The 17,983-nt window shown below is 36.0% G+C and overlaps 2 protein-coding genes and 1 long non-coding RNA gene across 3 annotated transcripts in view; 2 read left to right on the top strand and 1 right to left on the bottom strand.

Moving 5' to 3' along the window:
* Positions 1-5,840, bottom strand: part of itgb2 (integrin, beta 2) — a 14,142-nt gene extending 8,302 nt beyond the window's left edge. The window contains exons 1-7 of the mRNA XM_052606720.1: positions 5,760-5,840; positions 5,569-5,632; positions 5,189-5,281; positions 4,140-4,197; positions 1,765-1,853; positions 925-1,117; positions 634-804 (exon numbers count right to left, since the gene is read on the bottom strand). Coding sequence (XP_052462680.1) covers positions 634-804; positions 925-1,117; positions 1,765-1,853; positions 4,140-4,194 — 508 coding nt within the window. The 5' untranslated portion in view covers positions 4,195-4,197; positions 5,189-5,281; positions 5,569-5,632; positions 5,760-5,840. The remainder of the gene's footprint in view (positions 1-633; positions 805-924; positions 1,118-1,764; positions 1,854-4,139; positions 4,198-5,188; positions 5,282-5,568; positions 5,633-5,759) is intronic.
* Positions 5,841-5,872: 32 nt separating this feature from the next.
* LOC128020113 (uncharacterized) lies at positions 5,873-10,185 on the top strand. Its single transcript, XR_008185286.1, has 2 exons — positions 5,873-6,002; positions 6,777-10,185. It is a non-coding gene; the product is annotated as an uncharacterized LOC128020113 (long non-coding RNA).
* A 990-nt stretch (positions 10,186-11,175) lies between these two features.
* Positions 11,176-14,543, top strand: LOC128020108 (inactive all-trans-retinol 13,14-reductase). The gene is made up of 11 exons (XM_052606726.1): positions 11,176-11,441; positions 11,720-11,902; positions 12,005-12,246; positions 12,326-12,521; positions 12,604-12,801; positions 13,195-13,314; positions 13,432-13,570; positions 13,654-13,763; positions 13,842-14,008; positions 14,089-14,245; positions 14,321-14,543. Exons 1-11 carry the CDS (start codon positions 11,282-11,284, stop codon positions 14,464-14,466), a joined length of 1,818 nt encoding a protein of 605 aa, XP_052462686.1. The 5' UTR covers positions 11,176-11,281; the 3' UTR covers positions 14,467-14,543.
* The last annotated feature ends 3,440 nt before the right edge of the window (positions 14,544-17,983 follow it).

The raw sequence follows: 17,983 nt of genomic DNA, 5'->3' as shown, positions 1-17,983 counted from the left end.
ATAAAAAAAGAAGCTATGTTTTAAAAAAAAAATTAATATTTGTAATAACAATATACACTACTGGTCAGTAATTTGGGGTCAGTAATTTTTTTTCTTTCTTTTTTTTTTTTAATAAAATCAATACTTTTATTCAGCAAGGATGTGTTAAATTGATAAAAAATTGATAGTAAAGAAAATATATTATTAGAATATATATAATTAGAAATTGTTTTTTAACCTTTTATTCATCAAATATATTAGACAGCAGAACTGTTTCCAACACTCATAATAAATCAGAATATGAGAATGATTTCTAAATGATCATGTGATTGACTGGATGTTACATGTGACACTGAAGGCTGGAGTAATGATGCTGAAAATTCAGCTTTGCATCACAGGAATAAATTATTTTGTTAAAGTATATTCAAATCGAAAACTTTTATTTTAAGTTGTAATAATATTTCACTATATTACTGTTTTTTCTGTATTTTTGACCAAATAAATGCAGGCTTGATGAGCAGAAGAAACTTCTTTCAAAAACATTAAACATAGTAATGTTTCCAAACTGTTGGTCTGTACTGTATATATATATATGTGTGTGTATGTGTGTGTGTGTGTGTGTGTGTGTGTGTAAATGTATTGAATTACTTTTACCTATCCTGGCATTGCCAGTGATCCTATTGAGTTGTTCGAGTAATTTATTCCCCAGATTTTTCACATTCTCCAAATCATCTTTCATGGAGTATGAGAGATCCATTAGGTAGTAGAGATCTACTGGATAGCCTTGTGCCCTTCTGAAATGTAGTTGAAAAGTGTAGGGCATCCCTGAGAAAACAACACATTCAGTCACATCTATTCTCTTCTGAAAGTCAGATTCAAACTTAAATTAAAAAGGAAAGTTGTTTCGGTTAAGCTATACAGTAAAGTTGTAAGAATGTAACACACCTGGTCTAAGATCCAGCTGTATTTCTTGTGGTTGGATCTGCACTGGATTTTTACCAGCAGACAGGGGCTTGTCCGCTTTTTTTGTAAAATCGTTTTTAGGATCTATTATGCCGTTGGGTGAACATCCTTTTTCTTTAAGCGAAGTATATGTGTCACAGCGTGCTGCTTCCTGCTCCCCCGTCTTGGTGAAATTCTGTTGTTAAATATGACAGACAGTATTATGTGAAGGAGATTTTTTTTACTTGAAAAAGCTGTTGACTATTGAACAAACCAACATTGGAAATTCAAATTTGACAGTGGAATGTTAGAAATCAAAGAGTTGACAATGAATAGTAAAAGTTGCAAGCTCCTGTTAGATTGTCTGGCTCCAAAGACATTTTGAGGCTTTTTTTTTTTTTTTTTGCAATCAATACAATTGCATTTAAAAGGTACTTCTTGATCATTTGAGTGCTTTTGAGCAAGAAGTGATCGTTGGAGTTTGAGGCACTAAATAGCAAGCGAGATTTTCAAAAGTGTAACTTTGTTTTTGTTTTTTATCTATGAATTTATCATCAGTTGTTACTAGTGAATTGTTGAGCCATATTTATTATACTTTTCTGTGTTATTGTGGTATTTTCTGAAAAACATGTACTGAACCTAAACAGCATGTACAAACTGGCCACTTTAAATATAATCTAAATTCTTAGTCAGAATAAGCTGCTATACGTTGGCTAAGTGGACCAGATTTTATGCTGCATGTCAAATTGAGTTCAGACAGTAATATATTTGACTAAAATTAAATGGTGTTTCTGAAAATCAAATTCAGTAATATGAACAAAAGAGCCATTGAGCAGCACTTACCAAGTCTTTACACCAGGCACAGCCAGGCCCAGACCTGATGCACTCTCCACATGTGTTCACTGAACCTTTCAAGCATTGTTCAGTGTAGACTGCAACAAAAAGTTTAAACTTCAGTTATGTCTTGAAACAGTCTATTTTTTTGTTTTGTTTGTTTTTGTTTTTCATGATTCAGTATCCTGGATATTTGCTCTGCTATGATTAATGTAGTTACAATACATAAATACAAAATACATTTATTTGTGAGACATAGGCTTTCTTCCAAAACCTAGTGTGTGTGTGTGTGTGTATGTGTATATATATATATATATATATATATATATATATATATATATATATATATATATATATATATATATATATACAATACAGACCAAAAGTTTGGAAACATTGCTATTTTTAATGTTTTTGAAAGAAGTTTCTTCTGCTCATCAAGCCTGCATTTATTTGATCAAAAATACAGAAAAATATATAATATTGTGATATATTATTACAATTTAAAATAATTGTTTTTAAATGTATTATCCTTTAAATTATCATTTATTTCTGTGATGCAAAGCTGAATTTTTAGGATCATTATCACATGATCCTTTAGAAATCATTCTAATATGATGATTGATTATCAAAGTTGGAAACAGTTCTGCTGCTTGATATTTGTTCAGAACATGTGATACTTTTTTAGGATACGTTGATGAATAATAATAAAAAAGAAGCTATGTTTTTAAAATATAAATATTTGTAATAACAATATACACTACTGGTCAGTAATTTGGGGTCATTAATTTTTTTTCTTTCTTTTTTTCTAAATGAAATCAATACTTTTATTCAGCAAGGATGTGTTAAATTAATAAAAAGTGATAGTAAAGAAAATGTTTTATTAGAATATAGATTATTATATTATTTTTATTTTGAATAAATGCAGTTTCTTTTTAACCTTTTATTCATCAAATATATTACGACAGCAGAACTGTTTCCAACACTCATAATAAATCAGAATATGAGAATGATTTCTAAATGATCATGTGATTGACTGGATGTTACATGTGACACTGAAGGCTGGAGTAATGATGCTGAAAATTCAGCTTTGCATCACGGGAATAAATTATTTTGTTAAAGTATATTCAAATAGAAAACTATTATTTTAAGTTGTAATAATATTTCACAATATTACTGTTTTTTCTGTATTTTTGAAAAACATTAAAAAAAAGTAATGTTTCCAAACTTTTGGTATGTACTGTGTGTATATATATATATATGTATATATATATATATATATATATATATATATATATATATATATATATATATATATATATATATATATATATATGTATATATATATATATATATATATATATGTATATATATATATATATATATATATATATATATATATATATATATATATATATATATATATATACACAGTATACAGACCAAAAGTTTGGACACATCTTCTCATTTAAAGAGTTTTCTTTATGTTCATGACTATGAAAATTGTAGAGTCACACTGAAGGCATCAAGGGCTATTTGACCAAGAAGGAGAGTGATGGGGTGCTGCGCCAGATGACCTGGCCTCCACAGTCACCGGACCTGAACCCAATCCAGATGGTTTAGGGGTGAGCTGGACCGCAGACAGAAGGCAAAAGGGCCAACAAGTGCTAAGCATCTCTCGGGGAACAAAGCTAAAGGTGGCTACTTTGAAGAACCTACAATATGACATATTTTCAGTTGTCTCACACTTTTTTGTTATGTATATAATTCCATATATAATTCCACGTGTGTTAATTCATAGTTATGATGCCTTCAGTGTAAATCTACAATTTTCATAGTCATGAAAATAAAGAAAACTCTTTGAATGAGAAGGTGTGTCCAAACTTTTGGTCTGTACTGTATATATATATATATATATATATATATATATACACACACACACACACACACACACACACACATATATATAAATACACACACACACACACACACACACACACACACACACACACACACACACACACACATATATATATATATATATATATATATACACACACACACACACACACACACACACACGTAGAACCAGGTTTTGGAACAGAGATATAATTCTTAATTCTTCAAACAAGAATAGGCTGTGTCCAAATCAAAAAAAAAAAAAAAACTGTGCTCTTCTGAAACTGGTTTCCAATTGGCTTTCAATCCATCATAACATAGGCCACCAGTTTTTGTTTTGTTTTTTTGTACAAACTGCTAGCACAGGATTGTGGAATATCGGCAGTGAAGGAGGTTATTACCACAGGCAGTATTTTTCAGGTTTTGGACACTGTGAATCAAGTTCAATCAAGGGCATCTGCACAAGATGCATGCAGTGTACGTACCCTGTCTTCCCACCAACAACAGCAGAAGGCCCCTCAGACACACTGCCTGAAGCATTTCCTAGTGTAAAACAGTATTCTTTTTTATCATAGTTCCTCATATTTCAGCTTCCTAAACAACTATTGAAAATGATGGAAATGAGCTTGTCTGTGCTATCTCTTTGACAATGCAAAAAAACATTTCCTATACATGTGCAGTTTTGCAGCAAGCGTGCATTGAACAGAAAAGTGTGACTTTGAAAAAAGCAGATGTTTTTTTTTTTTTTCAGCATAAGTCAGAATGATGTGGCTGACACCTCTCAGACAAATGACTGCCATAGATGGTCAAATGACCTGTGTGCTTGACATTTATTGGCTCAAAGTTGTTTTACTGAATCACCCACTGAAACATGGCTAATTTTATCACACAGAGCTATATTTTCACTGTTGGTTCTACAGCGAGGTGCTTTTCACCACTTTCCGCATTGTCAAATGCTTACAGGAACATAAAGACATGCTGGTTTTATGACTTTGTTTTATATGCTTATTCATACTGTCAAGCTCAAAACATTATCAAGTGTATACTTTTATCATATTTTTTAACTGTATAAATTGCCATCCATTTTGTTGCAACTCAGCAACTCAGACATTTTGGTTAATGTTTCATTTGTTGTTAATAAAATAACAACAAATGTGTTGGAATTCCTTTAATAATGTGCCTTTAGTTATGATCTAGTTATTTATCTTTAACATCTAAAGTCCTCCATGAATTTAATAAATGCAGTTGATATTGCCATTTATACAAATCTTTATAATTAATTTATCCTTACTATGTGAAGTGAGAAAATAGTTTAGAATTAAACGATTAATGTAAATCAATATTAATATTTGGTTCATCCTTGATAATACTCGGTTTGAGTAGATTAGTGAACTAACGGTTGAGCAGATACAAACTATGAAACTGTTTCTTAAAGCTAAAGTTACTGTTTTTAAAACTGCAACAGATAAAAATGAATAAAGAATAAGTAATGTACAAAATGCACAAAATCAAGTATCAAAAAGACCTTACTTACTGTTGTCGAAATACAACGCCCTAGTGAGATTCAGCCGTGTGGCTATGAGATATTTTTTTTGGTTTCCTCAAACAGAACGCAGTTGCTTCAGAACTGAAAGAAAGTTAGCAAACTGCTTCATAAATGACAGGAAAGCAGAGAGGAAGTAGAGTGATGTAAACCATGAGAAAGAAAGGGCGCTGGGGTAACATGGGGATGAGACAATGCAAATCAAAACCATGTGTTCAACTAGAGTTTGAGCTAAAGTTTATAGTACAAATTCCAACAAACGAAAATGTTACCGAGCGCTAATGTGATAAGATATGTTAAGCTTGTTTTTTTTTTTGTTTTTTTTTTTTATGTTAGAAACTATCGTACTTCATTTTTTCATGACAGTTTACCTCCTTTTCTTTTGTCATTTACAGTTAAATTGACAGTTTCTTGCTGTTGTGCCTTGTAGATTTCCTACAAAAAAGAAACACTTGTTTGCTTTTCACTCTTAATAAAAGTTCTTCACTGGAATATGGTTCCATCAAGAACCTTTAAAGAGATAAATCAATCATAAATTAAAATTAAATCATCATTTACTCACCTTTGTGGTGAGTCTAATACAAAATGAGATTTTTAAATATATATGTTTTTTTATGTCCTTGCACGTCACATGGTACCACTCGGTGACACTTGTGCTTCTTTTTGAAAGCTTGATGCTGATTGCCACACCCATGACACTGTATGGACAAGCATGCGCTGAACTTTTTTTCCTTTTCTTTTTTTTTTATCTCCTTTTGTGGTCTGAAAAAGAAATGAAGGCATATGGCACTGGAACAACACAAGGGTGAGTAAATGATGATTTAATCTTCATTTTTGGGTGAACTATCCCTTTAACATCAGTGGATCCTCCAAGGTTCTTTGAAAAATGTTTATTCAGATTTTTAAATTGTTCTTTACACTTTTCAGAGCTGTTCACCAGAGGGTTATTTGAGGAACCTAAAATGGTTCATTATAAACATTGTACCTCTGCTTTAGTTTACTAGGAAACTTATTGTGGTACAGAAAGAATTGTTGGCTTTTGTATGATAAACCGCTTGTGATGTTCCTCATTTCTAGGTCATTAGTCTAAACACCTATGATAGCATGCGTTGTTAGTGTGTAGGCTAACAGTGGGTGTCACATGCAGTGCTTCTCAATCCGTGGAGTGCCCCCAGGTGGTCTGCAACTCTGGAAATTCTTCATAATAAGAAATATATGTTTGATTTGTCATGTTTTATTACTAATGCTTTTATTTTTTATTTTAATATAGTTCAATAAAAGGTATATGCAATATGTGGCATATGAACCATGAGGCATAAAATGTTGTTTTAAATTTAATTTGATATTGTTCAGTTTTTTTTTCTGCCCTTCTTTCTGTGATCTTGAATTCCTGAATAAGACTTTATTTTTGACTTTTCACATTTTTTGAGCATGATATAAAAAAATTAAACAAAACAAATTGCTTTATTAGTGTTTTTAAAGTAGATTGCAATATTTGAAATCATGTTTTACTGATTTTTTTTTTAAATAATGTTTGAATTTTATTGCATAACTTGAAGTACTATTATGTTCATTTCAGATTCCGTTCTGTTAGGATCCTTCCAGATCTGCAAAGGGCCAGTGTATGAACTCATGAGAGTCTCTGGGATTTATCCTCACTACATGAATACTGGAAGAATATTGGTAATAACCAAAATATAGTGTATGTTGTAAAATGTCAATAAGTTTATGCTCAAATAATTTATTTATTTATTTTTTTTGTATATGTGAACCACTGTGTTTAATTATATTTGGAAGATGTGGAGGTTGTATAGCCTGTCATTTTTGCTGCTTAGTAAAAAATTCTCAGCAAGCAAATACAAGATAAACATTACACTTGTCAAATGCTTACTTCCTGTGATGGTCACACCCTGAGCAGGACCACGGTTGTTTAACTTTGAATCATCCTACTCTACATCACTCTCTGCCTGTATGTGTGGTGGTTATAAAATGATGATTATCAGTTTCTCAAGAAGGAAGTAAAACCACAAATAGGGAACTAGCTTGTGTTGCTCTTTTCTAAATATTTTTTTTTTTTTTAAGTGGGTGGAGGGCGTTTGACACAGTCACCAGTCATAGCTAATGCAATATAACCTTTTGACTAAACCATTAACTGTCATTCGACATGAGTTTTTGAAGAAGATTTGCAATTTCTGGGCTTTTTGTGGCACCAATCAGAACTGCAGTCTTTTCTGGGTGGCCTCAACCAATGGTGTGAGTTTGACAAACAACAGTAGACAGGAGAATGTTTTTCTATTGGATACACAGAAATTTCACACTTCACAGTTTAAAATTTATGTATTTCTGCAGATAATTTACCCCCCCCCCCCCCCATCATATTTACATTTATGCATTTAGCAGGTGCTTTTATCCACTTACATTCAGGATTTTTACCGGTATTTTCCAGATTTTGTTAAACTACCCTAATAAGCTATACCCAGATATCACTTTGTCATAAGTGAGATTTAAACTATTACTGACCTCACAGTCATTATCTGGAGAGCTGTAAAAAAAAAATTAAAAAAATAAATAAATAAAAAGGAAAGAAAGAAAGAAAAAAAGAATATATATATATTGTTTTATTCCAGTGTGCTAGGACACATATATTAGGTGCATATTTCACCCATGTCAAGAATAAAAGCCTATATAGTTTACCAAAAATATACAACATAAAAAAAAATACAACAATGCACATTTCAACATTTCAAATGTAAGCATTTTACAAAAAAACAAAACAAATAAAAGTATTGAAACAGCCACATACTGTGTGTTGAGAAAACCAAACACTTTTGATGGGACTGGCATGCTATTTTCACAGCACATTATGTTTTAGGGAGATTGAACTTTGAAATAACAGAGTACTTCTGAATTGTTGTGGGAAAATAGCACCATCTACTGAGAGGTGTGGGCACGGTGGAGTAAGCCACTCAGTCATAATGTTGATTAAATTAAAACACACAAAGTGCAAGTACTTTAAATAATACACTAATTTGGCTAGTTTTCTCAACAACACTGTATTCAGTATTCATGATTTGTGACTTGCATGCTTCACTATTTCCTGTTTAACAACAATGCAGTGATGCCAGTTTATCTATATACAAACAATCAGATTTTAAGTATATTTAAGGTAAATTAATGAACTCATCACAAGTAATTAATCTAAGTTTAGATTAAGTGGTATAAAATAAAAAAAATACTTGATGTTTGTTGTTTGTTATTTAAAAATCTTTTGCTTTTGTAGGGGAGTAAAGCATGCTCACTCAAATGAACTGCAATTCTTAAAAGTCCCAGTGAGTCAACACCCCACTCACACTATTAACCAGTGCTGTTAGTAGCTTGGTAAAAAAAAACCATTTGCAACATCAACGTGTATGATGCATAATGTGTTAAAATGTGTTCTGAGTTTTGTAGTACATTCCAACCTTTAATTGGAAGATCATCCAAGAGTTTTAAAGAAGCAGTTGTGGTGCATAGGCATTGCACTGAGGGGGAGAAAAATCACCACTGAAATTACTGAAAAGCCTCGTGGTCAAAGAGCTTCCTATTGTTTGGTAGTGGGGGATCTTTCAGTTCTGCAGTCTTTGCAGAACTATTCATGTTATCACGTACAACTTAAAACACCTGAACAAAGTACAGATGAAGTGATATTGAAGAGGAAGTTAAAATCAGTCATTTTCTCCTATTAAATTTGGGTAATACACAGATGTTACTTATTGAAAAAAAAAAAGTAGAATCTGTTGGATTACAATTTGCAACTAGGCTGATAATGTTACTTCCTCTTCAGTCAAAAATCTGGGTGTTACTTTAGACAGCAACTTGTCTTTTGAAAATCATATTTCCCATGTTACAAAAACAGCATTATTCCATCTTAGAAACATTTTATCTGTTTCTGATGCAGAAAAGCTAGTTCATGCATTTGTGACCTCTTGTAATGCACTTCTAGGTTGTCCTGCTTCTTCAATAAACAAACTGCAGGTAGTCCAAAATGCAGCAGCTAGAGTCCTTACCAGGTCAAGAAAATATGATCATATTACCCCAATTTTACAGTCTCTGCACTGGCTACATATAAAGTTCTGTATAATTTATCAAAAATTATTACTTACCTTCGAGGCCCTTAATGGTTTATCTCCTGCATACCTACAGTAACTAGTCTTCTACCACGCTACAATCCATCACGCTCCCTAAGTTCTCAAAACATTGTACTTTTGGTAATTCCTAGGATAGCAAAGTCCACTAAAGGAGGTAGATCTTATTCACACGTGACTGGCAAACTCTGGAATAGCCTTCCTGATAATGTTTGGGGTTCAGACACACTCTCTCTGTTTAAATCTAGATTAAAGACATATCTCTTTGGCCAAGTATTCAAATAATGCTAATCATAATCTTGTAATGCAGTTATATCTGATCAAATGCACATTATTATTCTTTAGCTTGGGTTAAACAAATTAATTTTACTTGGTTGGAACAGCAGCTACGCTAATTATGTCTTTTTCTCTCTCTCTCTCTCTCTCTCTCTCGGTTTCTCCAATGGTATTGACATCCAGTGAAATACAAAAGGATTTACACAAGCTCCAGTCTGGATCCAGAACACCTGAGAAGAGATGATACCAACCCCTCAGAAGACCTCAGATGATGCTAACCCTGAAACAACAAACAGAACTAACAAATTTTGCTACAAGTGTGATTATATCATATAATAATTGTCGTTAATAGTGTTCATTGTCTGTTTAATTATGTCTTTATGTTAATTATTCATATATTTCTTCCATATGTACAGAAACTAACAGTCACCACTGATAAGCTACTACTAAATATTGTAGAAACTTAATTTTCTGTAAAGTATAAGGTCTCTATGAACGTGCATCCGAAGTAAATCACATAAGTTACTTATAGGCAGAAGAATGCCTGCCTAAAGTGGACTATTAAAATAAATTGTTACCAAAGGCTTATTCTGGTTTGTTTACTAATTCACTATACATTTTTATATTGTGAGGGACACTTTGAACACTTTGTTTTTTAATCAATAAAAAGTTGCTGATAAGTGAACACAAGAGCATCATATATAAGCTACTGTCTTTATAAAGAACAGACAAAAAAAGCTACCTACCTTTGTGAGCAGAAGTATGAGCATCCAGCAATTAAATTCAACGACCAGTCAGTTCCTATGCTGAATGATCTGTCTAGCAGCTTGTTGAAAGAAGCATTTTTTTTATTTTTTTAGTATGACTTACAGTCTCCATTGTAATCACAAAAAAGTGCTTCGTGCTCTTTAAAGCTCACATGAATTTGTTGTAGATCGTTTGACACGTTATAGTGCTATGGAAGCCTGATAATACACAATTTACACACAAAACACTGCCATTGACTGACTTGATTTGCAAGGCAATTCCTCTGCTTTTAAATGCAGCCAGTCTATGTAGGTGTGCATTTGCACATTTGTATGATGAAATCCTCAATACTAACACATCTCCACTCTTCAGAGTTAATTAACCGCATATGAAAGTTGCAAATATCTGTCTCATTTCTCCAAGAATTCAATATTGCTGGTTTATCACTTTACAAACCATCAGGTCTTAAAATATATTTATAGTAAATCCATGATCTGATTTATCACCTAAACAACTTTAAATAATTGATCCGATGCAGTATTAAAGAGATTGCATGGGTTTGTTGTTTGACTGTCTGCAACTCTCTCAGAGAAAGTTGAAAAGGATCATGCAATCACGCAACAGGTCAAGCTGATTTGAAGAATAATTTTCACCAAATACGTAGGAGGAAAAATGCATGCATCCCCACATTTATGCAAACAAGAGTTAACCATTATGATCAACTAAAACTATCAGTCTGCTAAACTATCAAGTCAAACCAATCATAGTCAAGCAAGTTAATTCTCTCCACCCACAATTTAGACTAATAAATAAGGCCTTAACTCAATCATCAACACTGAACTCTTGGCTGCCGTCCCTGGGAAGAGCAGCTCCTTGAGTTTTCAACCCAGCAGTCATTCCTGAAACTGAGAACACCAGCTGCTCCTTAAGTTGAACGATGTGGTGGATTCTGCTTTTCTTAGAATGGCTTGTGGATTGGGCTCGTGGAACTTACTGGTATCTGTTTGGTAGAAGAAGTGGATTGTGCAAGGGGACCATCAGTCCTCCAGGCCCACTAGTTGTAGACCAAAACAAAAAGGACAGATTTCTTCGGAAAGGTATGTAAGCTTTAGTTTGCAGGTAGTGTTGTGCAAGTTGATGCTTCACAAACCTGTCATGGTGACCCCCAACCAGTGCACGTTTTGAATGTCTCCTTCATAGGCTGCACCCAGTTCATGTCTTGCGGTCTTTACTAATGAGCTCTTGAATTGAATCAGGTGTGTTAAATAAGGGAGAAAAACAAAAAATGCAGTGGTTGGGCATCCCCAGAAGGATTTGAGAAGCACTGGTGCAAGTGACCGTCTACTGCTAACTAATGTTACTTCATGGCTTATAGAGTTTGATGAATTTGAAGTACCCAAAAACTTGGACGTCATTGTGATTGGCAGTGGTATCGGAGGTTTGACAGCAGCTGCAATTTTAGCCAAACAAGGAAAGAATGTACTGGTGCTGGAGCAAGCTAAACAGGCAGGAGGCTTATGTAAGACCTTCACTGAGAAGGGCTTTGAGTTTGACTGTGGTAAGATGCCCTCAGTGATGTTTAAGCTGCATGATTATCAATAGCTTAGTGACTTGACTTCTCACTTACTCCATGAATGGTGTTTAACTATTTTTTTATCAGGCTTCCATTATATTGGACAACTTCATGAAAACGGCTTCCTGAAAGTTGCCCTGGATCTGATTACTGATGGCCAGGTGCATTTTGCTGAGCAGGGTTCCCATGTGGACACTGTTGTTATTGGTACAGGAACCCAGCGTAAAGAATACACCATTTACAGTGGCAAGAAGCAGATGGAAGCTCATCTTAAGAAGCAGTTTCCCAATGATACTAAAGCAGTGGAGGAGCTCTTCAAAATCATGAAGGTATTTGTTGAGTGCTCTTTTCACGCAGTACACTTGTATATGGCCTTTTTTAATATCCTGTAAACCGTCTCTTCCTTAGACCTGTTCCAAGAAGATTCATCTGCTATGTATGCTGAAGATGGTTCCACTCTGGTTCGCTCGTTTCATACTATGGAGTGGAATTGCTGATTTAATATCGCCAATTTTCCGGTACTCGCGCACTAGTACAACAGACATGGTCAAGTCTCTTACCAGCAACCAGGACCTCCTCACAGTGTTTTCTCAAATATTTTATGGTAAGCGGAGAATGCCTGCTCTTGTTCCCAACTTATTTTGCATTCAACATATTTGAGCATTTAATGATCAACTTTCTCCAAGGCGTCCCACCCAAAAACTCCAGCTGCATGGTGGATGCCCTCTTCCTGCACCACTCAAAGCGTGGTGTGTACTATCCAAAGGGGGGCGCTAGTGAGATCCCATATCACATTATCCAGGTTTTGGAGAAGCATGGAGGGAAGGTCCTTGTAAATGCTCCTGTGTCCACCATTCTAGTTGATGGAAAGCAAGGTGCATATGGTGAGTACAGAGCTTGTCCAAATACCCACACCTGTGATCTTTGCCACTTGATTGTGCATGCAAGACTGTCCCAGGTCTTTTTTTTTTTTTCTTTTTTTTTTATAACCAGTGTTGTAATGTTTTATTTACAACCTTCATGTCCAATAAGTTAATGAGAATCTCTACACTTGTGGTCTTCCTGCTCACTTGAACGTTTGTGCTTGATGCAGGAAATGCATCATCAAGTGTAAAGACCACAAGTGTGGAGGTTTATGAAGGTGTGATTGAGATTGTCATGTGACAATGCCACTTGTAAAGTTTGTGGGGATTGTGGTATCCATTACATACTGGGGCATCCAGTACCTACAGATGCATAAAACCAAGGTTATCAAATCCGTATTCTCTTTTGACCAGGAGTGACCGTGAAGGCCAGAGGTAAAGATGTTGAAGTTCTGGCTCCTGTGACCATTTCTGATACTGGTGTGTTTTCCACCTTCAAAAAGCTGCTTCGTCCAGAGGTTCAGGGAAATCTGGGTAAGTGGATGAATGTTTTCAGTTCCTTGAGCTGCTTATTGGTGTAAGTCATACCTTTTTGATGTGCTGTTATTGGGTAGCTTTTTCTGGGGTAATGTGTACATCCGCTTTTCCCAGAGGTCCAAGGCTATCTGCATACTCTGAAACCAGGCAAAGGATTTTTCCAGGTGTTTGCAGGCTTTAATGCAACTATGGAGGAACTGGGCATCTCTTCAACTAATGTCCGACTTTATAAGAGCAACAACATGGATGAGCTGTAGGTGCAAAAGTCCATTTAATCACCCCTTTTTCTGCACTTAAAATGCATCTCTTTTCTAGCAGTTATATTATTGCTTTTAGGATGGAAGAGTACTTCGATTCAGACAAGGACATCGCACCTGACAATGTCCCCATGATGTACGTTTCCTTCCCCTCTGCTAAGGATCCCACTTCATGCACCCGTTTCCCAGGTTAAATTTCTCGCCATTTTACATCCAAAACCATGTACGCCAACTGAAGTGTCTCCAGTGGGTGCTTTTGTGTTTTAGGGCAATCCCGTATGGTGATCCACACTATGGTCAATCCAAAGTGGTTTGAACAGTGGAACAATATCAATGAGACTGAAAGGGGAGAAGAATATGAGAAATACAAGATGAGATTTGCTAATCACCTCTTTGACTGGGCTTGTGTCCACTTCCCCAAGCTGAAAGACAAGGTACACTTTGGTTATGAGTACTGTAGTAGAGTTACAAACGGATTCTCATGTAGCCTAAGTGGTCTCGTGTCTTTTTGTAGTTGGCAATGTTGCATGCAGTCACTCCCATTAACATGCATGGGCTGGGGGCCACATATGGGTCCATGCTGTCTGCAGAGCACAGTCTGGAGAGATACCAGCCTCTGAACATTGCCACGATCAGGTGCAACACTCCTGTCAAGAACCTCTACCTGTCAGGTAATCCTCGAATACAAGTTTCAAAAGATGTGGTCTGAATACAAGTTCCTATGAAGATGTGGTGTTTCACCTCAGGGCAAGATGTTTTCTCTGGTGGTTACTCTGGTGCTCTACATGGTGGACTTCTCTGTGCTTCATCTGTTCTGGATCACTGTCTGTATATTGACCTCCTACTCCAGCAAAAGAAACTGAAGAGGAAGGTGGTCAAGAAAGTAGAGTGAGAATGAGGGATAACTACGTGTTTTGCTGCACATTTGTCCCCGGCAACTCTGAATAAAGATGTGAATATTGCACCGTGTTCTTTGTAATGGTATTCATTGAATATGCACCTTCATGCTACAATTACTAGTTATCTATAGTCCGACTTGATGACACGAGTGACTCTAGAGGCATCACTAACTGGCAACCTTAGCATGTCCAGTGACTTGCAGCACGTTGAGATAACAGTTGGATGTGCAAATGACTTGCTGGTTAACTATTCATGGTTTGTCACTAGATGGCAGCATTATAGTGCTGCATCTGCTGCTTTAGTCTCGGATTTTTAGCCCACAACCGGGCACCAGTGCAAAGGTGCATTAGCAAAATAGTTACCTCACACTTTTTTTTCTTTTTTTTTTTTTTTATAACTGATGCACTGAGACTATGCGTTTCCTCCCTTCATTTTCATCGTGTTGTCACCTGAGGAATTTGGTGTACAATTAAGGAGCAGGAAGCTAGAGAATGTCACAGAGGTGCTCTTTTAACACTGGTTTCAGACCACTTGGTTTAATGTTTTGTTTTTGGAAGCAGTTTGCTAAAGCTAGAGGGAATCTCACTGCTTTGACCTAAATCAACCAGAGAAGGAATCTGGGATTTGCGTGTGGTTTTGGACAAATAAGTAGTCTCTAGGTTTGGCTCTACCTTTTTTCTGTTATGACCAACACCTGTGCTTGGTAGTTTTCAAAGTCAAGACATAGTCATTTTGTCTCTGGCCCCTTTAGATTAAATATTTCTGTTTTGCTTCAAGGAAATATCCATGATCATATATGAAAGGGAATGGCTCTTTTAGATCTGGTGGCTCTACACTCATATGAACTGCACTCCAATTTTAAAAGCCAGACACCCAAAAGCCACACTTGCATGGAGTATGGCTGTGCTAATAATCAAATACTAGTTACTACTTTTTAAATACTATGCAGTGTACAAATTACAGTAAGGTTTTTTTTTTGGGGGGGGGGGTGTCAGTCTTTCTTCATCCCTTGCCACCTTTTGTTCCGTGTGCTGAGTACAGATCACTGCAGTAGTATGTATGAGTGCAGCAGTAGGATGGTGTGAAGGGGGGAACCGAGCTATTAAAAGCTGCAGCTGCTGTATAAATAGCCCAAGTGTATAAATGGTGACTCCGACAGTATTAGATGCTGCAGGCCAGCTCCCTGCAGGAAGCTGTTGATGTGAGCATGCAATCCATCTCAAACCGAGGTGAATGGAGCCTTCTGCATAAATCCAATTTTAATATTTAATAAAAACACTGCAGTATAACTGAATGTTGTTATTCATGCTCTTTATTACCAGGATCGGCTTCCACTTGTATATTAGAAGTCCTGTGGATACGAGTCGTGAATATCCGGTAAAAATTTAGGCTCTGATTTTGCCTGCTCTATGCAGATGGTTTCTGTTCCCTGTAGCTACCAAAGGGGATATAAATAGCAGCAGTTTCTGCCTCATCCCTCAGTGTGTTTCTCCACACACACACACATAATACAAACACACTTTGAGTGTGTCTCGTCTCCTTCATACATATTCTCACCTCTTGCTCATCAGTTTGACTTCTAGCTTAAAATATTCTTTCTTCACTGCGTCTCGCCCTCTCAATCATTTCCCATAGGAATGACAAATCACAATGGAGATTGTTTCTCCTAGGCAGATTTAAGAATAAATGGGGAGAGACAGAGGCCACACAAGGTAATGCAGGTATTTTTTAAATACTTTGTCTTATCCTAAAAATTGACCTTACTAAATAAACACTTGGTCTCTGTGGTGCTATCAATAAATTGCTCTGTTTGTCTGAAAATCCCAAAAAGCCCAACCCCACATCATCATTAGTGAGTGAGGAAAAGGATGGTTTACCCAGCCTATAGCAGTGTTTGGGAGGCCTGTTTTATTTTTACTATAATGTGAAATATAAAGGATTTTTATTGGTGTCTTAAGTGTGTTTCCATGAAACTTGAAGAAACACCCATACAACATTTTCATTGTAAAAAACGATTCTATAAAGTAGAAAAAGTTCTTCAGATTATTAAAATGACCTTCATACTAAGAAACAAATGGTAATTTTAAGAACTTTTAATTGAACGATTCTTTGAAGAGCCAAACTAATTTCCTCTATGGCAGTGAGAACCCTTTATATATTGAAGGAAATATATAAATGCAACACTTATATACAGAAAAGGCCTGTTTACCTCAAATATTGTTCACAAATCTGTCTAAATCGATTTTAAGGAGCACTTCTCATTTGCGGAGATAATCCATCCACCTCACAGGTGTGGCATATCAAGATGTTGATTAGACAGCATGATTATTGCACAGGTGTGCCTTAGGCTGGCCACAGTAATAGGCCACTCTAAAATGTAAAGTTTTATCACACAGCACAATGCCACAGATGTCACAAGTTTTGAGGAAGCGTGCGATTGGCATGCTGACTGCAGGAATGTCCACCAGAGCTGTTGCCCATGAACTGAATGTTAATTTCCCTACCATAAGCCATCTTCAAAGGCATTTCAGAGAATTTGGCAGTACATCAAACCGGCCTCACAACCTAAGACCGTATGTAACCACACCAGCCCACGACCTCCACATCCAGCATTTTCACCTCCAAGATCATCTGAGACCAGCCACCTGCAACAATCAGTTTGCATAACCAAAGAATTTCTGCACAAACTGTCGGAAACCGTCTGAGGGAAGCTCATCTGCATCCTCGACATGACTGCAGTTCGTCATCATAACCAATTTGATTGAGCAAATGCTCACATTCAATGGTGCCTGGCACTTTGGAGTGCTGATGTCAATGTTGTGGATCGAGTGGCCCATGGTGGGGTTATAAGCAGGCGTATGTTATGGACAAGGAACACAGATGCATTTTATTGTACACAGAGATACCGTGATGAGATCCTGAGGCCCATTGTTGTGCCATTCATCCACGATCCATCACCTCATGTCGCAGCATGATAATGCATGGCCCCATGTTGGAAGGATCTGTACACAATTCCTGGAAGCTAAAAACATTCCAGTTTTTGTATGGCCAGCATACTCACCAGACATGTTACCCATTAAGCATGTTTGTGATGCTCTGGATCGGCGTATACGACAGCGTGTTCCAGTTCCTGCCAATATCCAGCAACTTCACACAGCCATTGAAGAGGAGTGGACCAACACTCCACAGGCCACAATCAACAACCTTATAAACTCTATGCGAAAGAGATGTGTTTCACTGCAAGAGGCAAATGGTGGTCACACCAGATAATCACTGGTTTTTGGACACCTCAGTACAGTTTTTTGGGAGCGTCTTGACTCCCATAGATGTGGATGTCGGACATTGACCAGAAAAGCTACTTCAAAGTCTCTTTCAATACAACTCACAGATCTGTTGATCTGTGCACTGGCACTACAGGTTCTGATCGAAATGTGTATAGTCCATCTATAGTCCTTTAATCAGAATTGATGTGCAGTCTATAAACTTATTTTCCTCCATATTCGCGAATG

The sequence above is a fragment of the Carassius gibelio genome, chromosome A9, assembly GCF_023724105.1.
Source record: "Carassius gibelio isolate Cgi1373 ecotype wild population from Czech Republic chromosome A9, carGib1.2-hapl.c, whole genome shotgun sequence".
Taxonomy (NCBI): Eukaryota; Metazoa; Chordata; class Actinopteri; order Cypriniformes; family Cyprinidae; genus Carassius; species Carassius gibelio.
Note: the sequence above shows the minus strand (reverse complement) of the source record. Positions and strands in the feature narration are given on the sequence as shown.

Bases quoted from the DNA above. Each gene is read 5' to 3' on its own strand.
- LOC128020108 (XM_052606726.1), top strand. From the start codon at position 11,282: ATGTGGTGGATTCTGCTTTTCTTAGAATGGCTTGTGGATTGGGCTCGT. The intron at 14,009-14,088 runs GTACACTTTGGT...GTCTTTTTGTAG, and splicing joins TCCCCAAGCTGAAAGACAAG to TTGGCAATGTTGCATGCAGT. The intron at 14,246-14,320 runs GTAATCCTCGAA...GTTTCACCTCAG, and splicing joins CAAGAACCTCTACCTGTCAG to GGCAAGATGTTTTCTCTGGT.